Here is a 13,878-nt window from a genome sequence, read left to right on the forward strand (position 1 = left end):
CCTTTTGTGTATATACAGTGTGATTAAATAAGGCTGTGCCAAAATCGTAATGCCATGTCAAAAACAAAAAACATTAAAAAAAAAAAAAAACTCCACCTTGGACAGATGTAGGAAGTAACTATGTTCAATTTCATGTTTTCATAGTATTCAAATATGGCCATCACCAGCAGCATGGACAACATCCAAGTTGACATGAGAATTCCTCCCTCCCGCGTTGATATAGTCTGTTATTCGATCTTTCATGTCATCAATATTTGCTGGAAGTGGTGGAACATACACTTAGTGTATGACATACGTTATGTGCCATAAAGATGGATAATGAACTTTGTCTTTAACATACCAACACGTCCAGCAAGTACTGATGATGTGAAATATCGAACAACAGTTGCAATCAAGACAATAACTGCGACATGCACAAGTTTGAGAGGAATTCTCATCGTGGCTTGATTTTGTCCGTGCTGCTGGGTGTGCTCACATTTGAGCACTTGTGAAACATGAAATAAAACTTGGAAGTTATCTTCAACACGTGTCCATCACTTCTTTTGTGATGTCTTTTATTTTTTAAGTATCACCTTATGATTTTGGCACATTATTTTTTGATCACCCTATAATTTTTTGTCTTATTCCATTTTTGCCATGATTCACATTTAGGAGGGTGTGGTAGCAATTCGGTTGATTTTCAGCCATTTATGATCATGGTGTGCATTTTTTATTTTACATATTTCATTGCATAGTAGGTTGTGATATTTTTAATATATGATACATAAGCCTTTAGCTTAATTCAATATATATTTCATTGTTCTGGGTGCAAATCATTAATGTTGGAGTGTTTCCTTCAAGAAATTAGCTACATTTGCATTTGATTTTATTTCATTTCATTTCATTTACATGAATTCACCTATGTGTATACTAAGGCACCAATACTTGTTTCAAATGTTTGGTAGATGTGTTTATGACATTTGATAAAGATTTTGTGTTGCCAGAATTAATATAACACTTAAAACAAGCAAAAACAGCAACACTAGATCTGTATTTTTGTGTATTCACATCAAAATACATTTCTGGCTGGTGACTAAGTTAGAAGGGTATTGGCTTAGAAAAAATGCTTTGAACGCCTAGATCCAGCGTAGTGGAATGAAATCCATTTTCTAAGCACTTTTTCCATGGTCCCAATAAAGCCATATTTCCACAAGCTTGTCCATTCGCAGCAGATCCTGGTCAACTCTAATCTTTTAATGGACGACAGTCCCATAGAAGAAGTTGTAGCTGTCAGTGAAGGGTGTTTCAGTTCTGAAAAACACGCACACACACATAAACCATGTGTGAACTGTTTCATGTATATCATATTTACATAATCTTCCAATTCAAATTATCTAGGCTTGTCTATTCTGCCATTTTTTCCTGAATAATATTATCAAATAGGTTTTTGGAACTACAGTTTAAACAAACTAAATGCTATGAAAAACCTATGTTATCTGTCAAGCTAAACTTTTTGCTCAAAGTTAACAATCTAACATCATAATAATGACCGCTACAGCCCAGAACTCACATTGCAAGTCTTAACTACATATGTGATCTGACCAGAAGCCCCCCAACTCCCATAGTTATTCACAACAAAAGGCGTGTGTGTGGCTTACCTGGAGTCAATGTCGTTAAAAATCCCAGTCGACGAATTTTCAGCAGGATCCTTCGACGGAGCCTGGAGAGAAAGCCATTGTCTGACGTAGCCACGAAGGCTTAGCAAGTTGCATGCCGTTTCGGCCAAATTCCTGCCCTTTTTCGCCCTTGGACAGATGAGAGATGAATATAGCATCGTTTCCATGCCTTTTGACTACATTTCGAATGCGGTTTTCTTATCTTTTGTTCATCTTCGCTCGTGTCGTAGCTTGACACGGTCGCCGCCATGTTGTTTGTTTTCCAAACCCATAGCAACAATCCTCGTCTCCTATTGGTGCACGTGACCTAAAATGGCTTCACACACTGACGATACGACTCCGCCGTATCAATATCACTGCGCCACGGGGAAAAAAAAGACCGACACAAAAACGCTAATTACTAAAAAATGACTGGAAACCGTGAGTAGAACTTTTTTTTTGGTACTAGTTAGCAACGTATGTATATTATAATGCAGCGGTCATGTAGATCCATTTCAGTGGAACGAAATCTATTTTCTAAGCACTTTTTCCATGGTGCCAATACAGCCTATTTTTGTGCCTTTTGGAGCAAAAGAAAAAAGCGTGGGAGCCATTGCTTCGAATAGGTGGGTATGCTGTCTTTCAGGCTGAAGAGGTTGTTGTCAAGGAAGTGCGTCATTGGCTGTCGACTTGTAAAACTGCACTGACCCCCAGGGCGTGGCATGAATATGACATCGTTTTCACTCGGAATTGCGACATTGTTTAAATGGAGACAGAACCAAGATGGAACCGTTTTCTCAGAACGTCACCATGTAAACGCCTGGGATGTTTAGATGTTTTAGTAGGCTTTTCAAAACATTTTAGTTTTCTAGAAGTCTAAATGGTTTCTGTTAACATTGTCAATTATTTAAAATTGTTTATAATTCTGTCACCTTGACTACTTGAGCAAAAAGTTTTTAACAGTTTGATGAAAGAAAGGCTGAGTCTTTTGGCCATAATTCCAAGAAGTATGTTTGGTCGAAACATCAATTTAAAGGTGATTAACAGCCGGCTTAAATGAGTGTGGTGTGGTAGAGTGTTAACGATACTAGATGAGTGATGTGCTGACTCCACCAACAGAAAAATCTTTTGGATGAACCAGAGTGTCAGTACAGTGTATCGTTTGTTCACTTATAGAGTCATTCATCCATAGCACAGTACAATTAACTCTCATTTTTGTGTTGTCAGATTGCTGACACATACTCCATTGTGTGCAAAACCCAGAGGAAAAAGAATCCCATGGATGGCAATGGAGCAAAGACCCTTCCACGCTCATTTGGTGGGGATAGAGCAAAGGGACGCGGCCGAGGGGTCCAGGGGCAGGCACGATCCCAGGAGGAGCCGTGCTATGAGCCCACAGGAGACAGGGTCTGGCCCAAGTGTATGGCGGCGGAGGCTGACCCTGCGTACGCCACCATTGACAGTCACCGTAAACGCGAGCAAGTCGGCGGCAATAATAGCGCAGCGGCTAGTAATGCTACCCTTAAGAGGAAGAAGCAACAGGCACCATCAGCTGCACCTCAGGGCTCAGCATCCAACCCCCTGCCTGTTCGAGGCCTACCTGGGGGAGATAACTTCTATGAGACCATCAGCGATGTAAAAGGAGGCAATAGCTCCAGCACCACCACCATCTTCACATTCAATGATGGAATGGAGATGTATGTCACTGGTCTGTAGCTTGCAAACATGCGGAAAGATCACGACAGGGACTGTCCTGTTAACTTGCCATGAGGTTTTTGTACATACTAAACGTACTCTGACTTCTCCAGATAAATGAAATGACGATCAAATTTGTGTTGACATCAGGTACAAACAGGGTTTAAATCCAGGTTCAGACTTTACTTCATTGGTCTGTAGTTCAGAACCAGCCTCAACCCTAAAAGGACCAACATATTTCCTCAAAAAGAAAAGAAAACTGGAATACTCTTTTTCAGACATACTGTATCAGTGACTTTAATCTCATTCATGGTCGTCATTTTCCATCATATCTTTATTTTTGTATGACCAAACTTTAATTTGTTGTAATGTAACTCACAATTTGAGCACATCGGACATGTATTGAAAATGTAAATGCATGTTTTGTGCAAACCACAGAGTGCAGTAGCAATTATGCTGGCTATATTAGAAGAAGGAGGCCACAGTGCGAGTTGCCATGCGTATACGCACACGCACACACACAAACATGCACACCTAAACCTGGGGGCACTTATGTAACATAAGCAGATGGATGTCACAGAGATTTTTGGAGCTCAGCTCAACCTAAGCAAACAGTAACAGGTTCCCTGCGCATACTGACCTGTTGCCTGGCAGAGAGAGCTGTGTCGTTTTGTACAAACAAAGGCCAGTCGTTTGTCAGCCTGCTCAAACTCAAATTAAGTGAAGACTAGTGAAGGCTGGTCTATTTTACAAACTGCTATCAGTAGCAGTCCTCCTGGGCAACTTCTTTGATCATTTAACAGTACTACTGGATATACTGTGGGTTACAGATCTGTAAAACAACACTCAAGATATCCAAGACAATATTCTTCCTAATAATAATTGGGAATGTCAAATATATGCATAGTTACTTGGGAAAATGCCATTATATGCTTTGGATTTCTCATTACAGATCTGCATTTTAGTTGCAGATGCTCACTATCTGAATTACAGTTAGCTGCAGATGAATTGTAGATATACAGATTTGGGATATCCACAATATAATTTTTGACTGGTAGAGCTTGCAGACATGTAAAGACAAATGTTTTACTTATAGATGGCAAAAGTCAGTTTAGTCAATTGTCTACTAAACTACTTAAAATTGAGCTATGACTAGTCACAAAGACAGTTTTGGATAGTCAACTTAACTTTTAAATTTTAGATTCACTGCAATAGCCTTTCTGGCTTTGCTTGTGTGTTTGGTTTGGTTAACAATATAATCCTCAGGCCAGTTAACAATTGAGACTCAAATTTTATCAACATCAATCTGTAGCCAGAGGCATGATGACACACACATCTCTCTTTCTCTCTTTTCCCTCTCCCTCTCACCCCTTCCTCTCTCACATGCGCACACACATCCATGCATGCGTGCTTGGCAGTTTTACAGGGTAAAGCGATCAGGTCTGTGGTTGCCAGTTTGTTGAGCAAGAGTAATACAGGTGACATTTAACAAGACAAGACCGTTCTCGTATGGGTATAAAAGAATGATTTGTACTTTGTCACAAGTAAATGAACTTTTTTTTTCTTTTAAATGTGATTTTAGCATTGTTTTATCGCACTCAACGGCTACAGGAATGGCTGTCCTTATATTTTGTATTAATATGCTGTAAATGTTCTGGTTTGCTGTCTGCGCTCGGTCGTTCTCCAGGCGATCGTTTGGTGGTTGGAATAGCAAAAGCAAGCTTTTACTCCCAAGAAAACACCCATGGAGTGTCTTTTGGACGGTTGCCCCTCGCCTTCTCCACAGCCTGTTCTCCGGCCCCCACATCCTTCATTGTAAACAATGTCTTTTTCATGTAGCTTTGGGGAACATTAAAAAAAATAAACAAAAATGAATGGAGAATGGAACGAAAACTTAAAAGCTCAATAAATGGGTGCAAGTTCATGAGGCAAGAATGATGAGCGACATAGAAAAGTGATCTCACTGTGAGAAAACCATACAAATGCTTAAAAGTTCTGACTCAGTAGCATATGTTCGAAATGAAAGTATGTCAAAGTAAATGCACAAATGTATTTTATTGCACTGTTCATTTTTTTCTCTCCTTTTAAACAATGAATAGCTCACGCCACTGCCATGAAATGAGTATGTGTTGGTGCAATTTATCCTGCTTGATCCAAAAAGTGCATGCATTATTATATTAATATGAAACCATTATTGTGGTACTTGATTAATCTCTTGTTCGTTAGTATTTCGTTGTACTTTTTTGCCGTGTAATGCACAGAAGCACCCCCCCCCCACCCCCACCCCCTACAAGGCAGCAACCAGGAAGAGGGAAAGGAACAAGAAAAATTGAAGCCACCGGGATTTTAGGCCACTGTGTTTATATTTTTAAATGGGGGAGGGAGATGAAGCCTGAGCATGAAACTGGATGTGGATCAGTGCAAATGGACACGGACCTGATGGACACGCCTACTCCTCCACAAATGCACACATATACACAAATGGAGAAGCACACACTGCAACATTGAGCCATGTGCTTTTCCAGTTATGGGGAGGAAGCACTTTTTGCCCCTGCTTATACTCCCTACCCCAGCTGTGTTCGCTCCCCAATATAGGACACAGAGCTTGCTTTGCTCAGCTTCATCTCATTCACTAGCTGTACTGGGGAGGGCTTTTTGGTGTCCACTTCTGAGGGACTCCCAGAGTGTCAATGTCAAGCTTTGCCCATGCTGATAATAACGATGCAGCATTGGCCCAACAAATGTCTGAGATGAAAAATGGCAAACAGCTGAGAAGCTTCTCACACAATGCTGCGTGGCCCTCACTCCTATTACTTTTCCCCTGACTGTCACATTGGCCCCAAATCTTTCTCTTGAAACAAAGCACTGATGCGATCTATTTTGTTGAACATTGTTCTATTTAGATTGACACAGAAGTTCGCTGCACAAATATAGTATGGCTATGTAAATGTGTAAAATACTCTGCTGCTGTTCAGATGTTGTCACAATGTAAAGTATGCAGTATCTTTGTTGAGGGTGTCAATTGGTAATCACAGACACATTGTCATTTGTGGATGCAAATTGTTTTCTGCTGTCCATGCACATACAGATGATATTTGTTAATTGTCTCCGGATATAGTTATGGGCCAATACTGATGTTGGAGCTGTAGCCAATGTTGTATGTACTAAAAGCACAGGGTTGTTTAGTTGGAAAAGTATATATGTGTGTGTGTGTATGTATATACATATATATATATATATATATATATATATATATATATATATATATATATTACACACACAGAATATACACAGAAAAAGATAGCGTGGCAGTGCAGATATGCAAAAGATTGTAATGTTTTATATTAATCTTCATATAATATTAAAGTGAATTTTTACTTTTCTAATAAAGTGGCACATTATAATGTTTGTGTTTTTTGACTAAGGAATCTCTCCTTTTTACCACCCAGCGTCCAACATAGCTCACAAGTATATTATTAAATGTATGTTACTTTTTTCAAACTGTTTCAATCTTAATTTACCAAAGCATTTTCTTCTTTTTCATGGATCATTTGGACAGTCAACGCTATTTCACTTATAGACATAGGGTGAGAAACTGGGTCATCCAGGAGGTGCCCCTCCACATCAGAAGAGCCAGATGAAGTGGCTCAGGCCTCTGTTTAGGAAGCCTCCCCTGTGAGGTGTTCCAGGCACAGCTCACCCAGAAGAGGCCCTGGAGGTGATGGAGAAACTGTCTCCTGGTTGGTCTGTGTCTGCCACAGGAAGATCTGCACATGAAGTGGCTCAGGAGAATGGATAAGTGATGGAGGTTTTTGAATTAAATTCTAGAAGTGTGACTTTCTTCCTTTCTTATTATAATGTTACTTTAATATCATAATTTCAAAAGTATACATTATCTTTTAATACAAATGTTTTAAAAGCAGCATCATGTAGTAAAATGACCACACTATAACAGAGAAGGCTATCAGCATAATGCATAATCACCATTATAATGTATTTAAACTCAAGGAATATGCATTCTGTTTTTCCATTGCCAGGCTAATGTGTTTAATGATTGTGTATGACATATTTAGTTTTGCTGGTTTGATAAAACGGCATCTAACGTAATACACATGGTCCTCCAGATTGTGGCGTGCAAGAAGTTCACATCAGTGCCATTCTTCTTCAACAGAAGCACCACACTAGGGACCCAGTTCTGTGCTTGACTCTATCAGAATAAAGGCTGATCTCATTGAACATGTAGCTAATGAAAAGAGATTGACAGTTTCTCGGATTTTAGGCCCAAAAAAAGATTTGATCCTGACTGTAATGAAGGCAACAGAGTTACTCCGGCACAACTCAAAATATCAATTTGGAAAAGGACGAATCAAAACAGACGTTTCTTAGCTGCTAGTAATATTTATTTTGACAGAGATACTTTTTGAATTAAGAAAAGATGTGGTGGTACTGTAGATGAATGGTGTGCACTTCTGCTGCACAGTTCTGAGATCAAGGGTTCAAACCTGGACTCTGGGCTTCCTGTGAGGAGTTCACATTTTGGGGTACTATACTGAGTGCTGCGGGTTTTTCCTACATCCATCACGAAAATGTATGATAGATCAACCACTTAGTATTGTCCACAACCAGTGGCGTCGTTAGCCCCCCTAAAATATTCTTAAGCCCCCCTAAATAATTTAGTGTTGTTTCATTAAAAAAAAATTTAAAACCCCCACAAATAAATAAATAAATAAATAAATAAATAAAATTACAAAATAATGCTTACATATTTACTATGAACTTGCCATTAATTAATAATCATTTTACCTGTCATTATTAACTTAAATATGATCATAAATATGTCCGGTTCCCTGAACTTCACTGAGTAAGATAGAGACCCCCTTCAGTGTGTCGTTATCCAATTCATTCCACATTTTCATATAGAAAACGCCCACATCTCTGAATTCCAGTCCGTGTTTTCTCTGTGACCTTGCTCGAAGTCTATATCGCGTTTGTGTGTGTACCTGTGACAGACACAGAGCAAAGCATGAATAGATGAATGAAGGATGGACATAAGAAGTTTTTTTTTTTTTTTTTTTTTTTAAAGTGAGTATTTATCACTGCTGGTAGCAAGAGTTAGCTAGGTCCAGCCCCCAGCTGACAGCAGAAAGTCCCATTTAATTAATATACCAAATGCTCAGTGTTTGACAAATAAAAACCTGGCTTGCACACTGCAGAAAATCTCTGAACACATTCTACCTTTGTTGTTTGGAGGTCAAAAGTTACATCCCAGCCCTAAAATAACGCTGCTACTTAGCTGCTGCTTGCTAGTTAGTCTGCAATGCATTGTAAAGGTCCTAGTAGAGTTAAGTGTGCACTATTTTTATCACTATCTTTGGGGTGAATTCCTTCTGGAGCATCAGCTGTGTTTCTCACTTTACGCATAGCTGAGTACAGGAGCTGAGCTCTTTCCGTATGATTATCATCAGTGGATAGTCATAATTATAGGAGTGGGAACCTCTTGTTACCTCACGATACGATACGATTTGCGATACAAGGCTCACTATAACGATCATCTGACGATATGGCGTTACAACGATTAGCGATACATTGGTCAGGAAATCATTCTAGGATATTCTACAAACAACTAATAAACAGAAAAACAAGCTTCTGCTACGAATTGGAATGAGTTTATCACTAGTAGACATCCAATCCATTTGAACAGGGAGGGTGGCAGCGAATGAATTCGCTGCCATCCCTCCACTTCAAACAGATTGAACGTCTATGGCCGTCATTGGCAGCCAATGCCAGGCAATGAGGCAATTTTGGGCCATTTAAGGTCATTTACCTGTTGATTTTCAGTTACTGCCTGTTGATTTTGGGGCATTTTATGGGTCACTTCCTGTTTATTTTGAGTTACAGAACAGGAAGTGACCTGGGAATCACCCAAATGATTAGGCAGTGACTCAAACTCAACAGGAAATGACCTGTAAATGAACAGCAAGTGACCTGTAAATGTCTCGAAAATCGGACAGAATGACTGCGAATGCTCTGGTTTCGAATGAACGAACGTTCCCTGTCTAAATGGATTGGGCGTCGAGGACCATCAACGGCAGCCTTACAGTTACTTGAGACACCATCATGGTGGAAGATTTTGGTAGAAACTTGTTGGTTGCTTTTTTTTTTTCTTTTTTTTAAACATTGACACCTTTTTAAAACGATATCTCGATTCTTGGCAGGAGCATATCGATAACCTTTTGGGATACAAAATATCACGATATATCACCATTTCGATATTTTGTCACACCCCTAAATAATAATACACTAATAATAATCATTCCACCACCTTTTTGTCACCTTTAGGAGTCAGAGCAGAGGAGCAAAGAGGGTGACAGGGGAGAGACCTCTACTGGAAAGGTGAGGAGGAGAGTAATGATTAGAAAGTGGAGAAAGCAAAGAAGATAGTTAGCATACTGTACATAAACACACACACTGAAACACCCCGACACACACACTGCTGTACAGTGCCTTGCAAAAGTATTCGCCCCCCTTGAATCTTGCAACCTTTCGCCACATTTCAGGCTTCAAACATAAAGATATGAAATTTAATTTTTTTGTCAAAAATCAACAACAAGTGGGACACAATCGTGAAGTGGAACAACATTTATTGGATAATTTAAACTTTTTTAACAAATAAAAAACTGAAAAGTGGGGCGTGCAATATTATTCGGCCCCTTTACTTTCAGTGCAGCAAACTCACTCCAGAAGTTCAGTGAGGATCTCTGAATGATCCAATGTTGTCCTAAATGACCGATGATGATAAATAGAATCCACCTGTGTGTAATCAAGTCTCCGTATAAATGCACCTGCTCTGTGATAGTCTAAGGGTTCTGTTTAAAGTGCAGAGAGCATTATGAAAACCAAGGAACACACCAGGCAGGTCCGAGATACTGTTGTGGAGAAGTTTAAAGCCGGATTTGGATACAAAAAGATTTCCCAAGCTTTAAACATCTCAAGGAGCACTGTGCAAGCCATCATATTGAAATGGAAGGAGCATCAGACCACTGCAAATCTACCAAGACCCGGCCGTCCTTCCAAACTTTCTTCTCAAACAAGGAGAAAACTGATCAGTGATGCAGCCAAGAGGCCCATGATCACTCTGGATGAACTGCAGAGATCTACAGCTGAGGTGGGAGAGTCTGTCCATAGGACAACAATCAGTCGTACACTGCACAAATTTGGCCTTCATGGAAGAGTGGCAAGAGGAAAGCCATTTCTCAAAGATATCCATAAAAAGTCTCGTTTAAAGTTTGCCACAAGCCACCTGGGAGACACACCAAACATGTGGAAGAAGGTGCTCTGGTCAGATGAAACCAAAATTGAACTTTTTGGCCACAATGCAAAACGATATGTTTGGCGTAAAAGCAACACAGCTAATCACCCTGAACACACCATCCCCACTGTCAAACATGGTGGTGGCAGCATCATGGTTTGGGCCTGCTTTTCTTCAGCAGGGACAGGGAAGATGGTTAAAATTGACGGGAAGATGGATGCAGCCAAATACAGGAACATTCTGGAAGAAAACCTGTTGGTATCTGCACAAGACCTGAGACTGGGACGGAGATTTATCTTCCAACAGGACAATGATCCAAAACATAAAGCCAAATCTACAATGGAATGGTTAAAAAATAAACGTATCCAGGTGTTAGAATGGCCAAGTCAAAGTCCAGACCTGAATCCAATCAAGAATCTGTGGAATGAGCTGAAGACTGCTGTTCACAAACACTCTCCATCCAACCTCACTGAGCTCGAGCTGTTTTGCAAGGAAGAATGGGCAAGAATGTCAGTCTCTCGATGTGCAAAACTGATAGAAACATACCCCAAGTGACTTGCAGCTGTAATTGGAGCAAAAGGTGGCGCTACAAAGTATTAACGCAAGGGGGCCGAATAATATTGCACGCCCCACTTTTCAGTTTTTTATTTGTTAAAAAAGTTTAAATTATCCAATAAATTTTGTTCCACTTCACGATTGTGTCCCACTTGTTGTTGATTCTTGACAAAAAAATTAAAATTTTATATCTTTATGTTTGAAGCCTGAAATGTGGCGAAAGGTTGTAAGGTTCAAGGGGGCCGAATACTTTTGCAAGGCACTGTATGTGTAATGTTTGGATGTTTGTGGGCATGTGTGTGTGTAAGGCAAATTGTCCTGACCCAGATATTACTTAAATTCGAGTAATTAGTAGTATTTTTCAGACTTTGAAATTGCAGCCATTTTTGTTGCATATGTTCCCAAAATGTAATCTGTGCCACTTACAAATATTTAGGAAAAAAATACTGTGTTGAGAGAGAAGGTATTGAGAGAGGCATTAGCCTCTATGATTAAATATATATAAGTTATCAGTCTTTGTTAGCTGTTTGTGAAGTTTTGTGCTTGCATGCTATGTTTACTTACATCATGTGTAACTCATGGGGGTAAGCCCCCCGTTCTTAAAACCTAGTGACGCCCCTGTCATCAAGTGTGAACGTGAGTGTGCATGATTGTATGTGAGCGGCCCGCAACCAGTTCAGGGTGTAGCCCTATTCCTTCCCATAGAGTTGTGATAGGCTCCAGCACCTCCACGAGGTACTTTTAAGGTAGTATTCTCAGCATTTTAAATAAGAAAGTCTTCTTAATTGCCTCACCCAGTACAAGAAAGTATAAAATGCAATATGTACTGTCTGTGTATATATGTGAATTTACAGTACTACTCAGAAAATTAAAATATCTTGTCAGATCAGCAGTCTTCCCATGTCTTAACTCTCTGAGCCAACCCATTTTGAATTACACATGTGCCTACTGTGTACAAAACGGAAGCGTTTCACAGTTTTCTTAATTTTCTGAATTAGTTGTTTTAACAAGCTGTAAATCTTAATCAGAAAAGTTCGAGCCAAGAACTACTTGAGATATGTCAATTTGTGTGAAACGATATAAACATACCACACATATACCATACATAACTCTTCGAATATGAAATAAATTTAGGAGTGGGAACCTCTTGGTACCGCACGATGCGACACGATTTGCAATACAAAGCTCTCGATAACGATGATCTGACGATACAATGATTATCGATACATTGGTCAGGACATCATTCTAGGATATTCTACAAACAACTAATAAACAGAAAAACAAGCTTCTGCTACGAATTGGAAAGAGTTTATTAATAGTAGACGTCCAAACCATTTGAACTGGGAGGGTGGCAGCGAATCATTCGCTGCCATCCCTCCCACTTTAAACGGGTCAAACGTCTATGGCCCTCAGTGGCAGCCAATGCCAGGCAATGATTAATTTAAGTAATTTGGGGCCATTTAAGGTCATTTACCTGTTGATTTTCAGTTACTTCCTGTTGTTTTTGGGGTATTTTATGGGTCACTTCCTGTTTATTTTTAGTTACAGAACAGGAAGTGACCTGGGAATTACCCAAATGAATAGGCAATGACTCAAACTCAACAGAAAATGACCTGTAAATGCCCTGAAAATCAGACAGAAAAAAATTAAATAAATAAATTTCATTGTAACTGCACGTCACTACGATTTAGAGAACCCTTGGTAAACTGGGCCTGGAATAGTTTGAGCCAAAGATTCATCTATTATTCGTAATAACATGAAAACTGCGCCGAGAACCGAAGTGTGCAGGTCTTTTTTTAGTCTTACTCGCCCCAGACAGCAGATGTGTCGACATCGACAGACACCGGCCGGTAAACTGTAAGGCAAACCCACCTCCCCTTTCTAATCCAATGGGATTACAATAACAAATGATTGACGCAGGAACATCGACCAATCACGACCGGCATTGCTTTGGACGCGTGCCAGAGTGTAATGTTTATGTACGGCTGGGACCAATGGGGATAAAGCACAGGGGGCGTGGCATTCTTTTGGAGGAAAGAGGCAAAACAATCTTTTCTATCCTCCGGACCGGGCGGCTTTTTGGATATCCCGGTCAGGTAGCCTAACGGTGCCGAAAGGTTACATGTAGACTAGACATAAAAGTACAAATAGTAACTATCCAGTGGCGACAATCCCGATAAATGTATCTCACTCGAGAATTTTGCACTAAATTCTACAGAAAGCGGGGTTTCTTTTAGTCTCCACTTGCTCGGTCTTAAAATGGATTCGAGATCTATTTTGGACAAGCCGGTGGTGGGGACACGGCTCGCCAGTGCGGACTTCGGTTGCCGAGCGACCCGCTCGGTGCTCCGCGACAGTCGGCTGGAGAAAAGCGGCGGAGGCTTGCGGGCGGGGGCGACCACCAACGGGACCGTCCTTTTCAAATGTCTGCTAGACGGGCAGCCGGCGTTGACCGCGGAGAACGCCTCTCCTGAAGGGAACGGACGAATATTGCACGACGGGGGGAAAGTAAGTGCTGTAATATGGATATTTACAACACTCTGTCCACCGAGTGGCTTTTTTTCTTCTACTTTTTTGCGTAGGCCCGTCGTGGTGCGCATTCTAGAGACAAGTTTGATGCCTTTAACGCACTGCATTTGCTCCGTCCGACCTCGGCGTACATGAAATGCTCTTACATTAAACAGG

General features: G+C 40.3%; 2 protein-coding genes across 4 annotated transcripts in view; both read left to right on the plus strand.

Moving 5' to 3' along the window:
* The window catches only part of LOC130906160 (uncharacterized), a 100,853-nt gene extending 94,126 nt beyond the window's left edge, over positions 1-6,727 (plus strand). For all 3 annotated transcript variants that reach the window (XM_057820151.1, XM_057820145.1, XM_057820152.1), the window contains one exon: positions 2,862-6,727. In XM_057820151.1, coding sequence (XP_057676134.1) covers positions 2,862-3,350 — 489 coding nt within the window. In that variant the 3' untranslated portion in view covers positions 3,351-6,727. The remainder of the gene's footprint in view (positions 1-2,861) is intronic.
* Positions 6,728-13,245: 6,518 nt separating this feature from the next.
* Positions 13,246-13,878, plus strand: part of slc2a4rg (SLC2A4 regulator) — an 81,028-nt gene continuing 80,395 nt past the window's right edge. The window contains exon 1 of the mRNA XM_057817771.1: positions 13,246-13,701. Within this exon, the coding sequence (XP_057673754.1) occupies positions 13,453-13,701 (249 nt within the window). The 5' untranslated portion in view covers positions 13,246-13,452. The remainder of the gene's footprint in view (positions 13,702-13,878) is intronic.

This window comes from Corythoichthys intestinalis, chromosome 2 (assembly GCF_030265065.1).
Source record: "Corythoichthys intestinalis isolate RoL2023-P3 chromosome 2, ASM3026506v1, whole genome shotgun sequence".
NCBI classification, from domain to species: Eukaryota; Metazoa; Chordata; class Actinopteri; order Syngnathiformes; family Syngnathidae; genus Corythoichthys; species Corythoichthys intestinalis.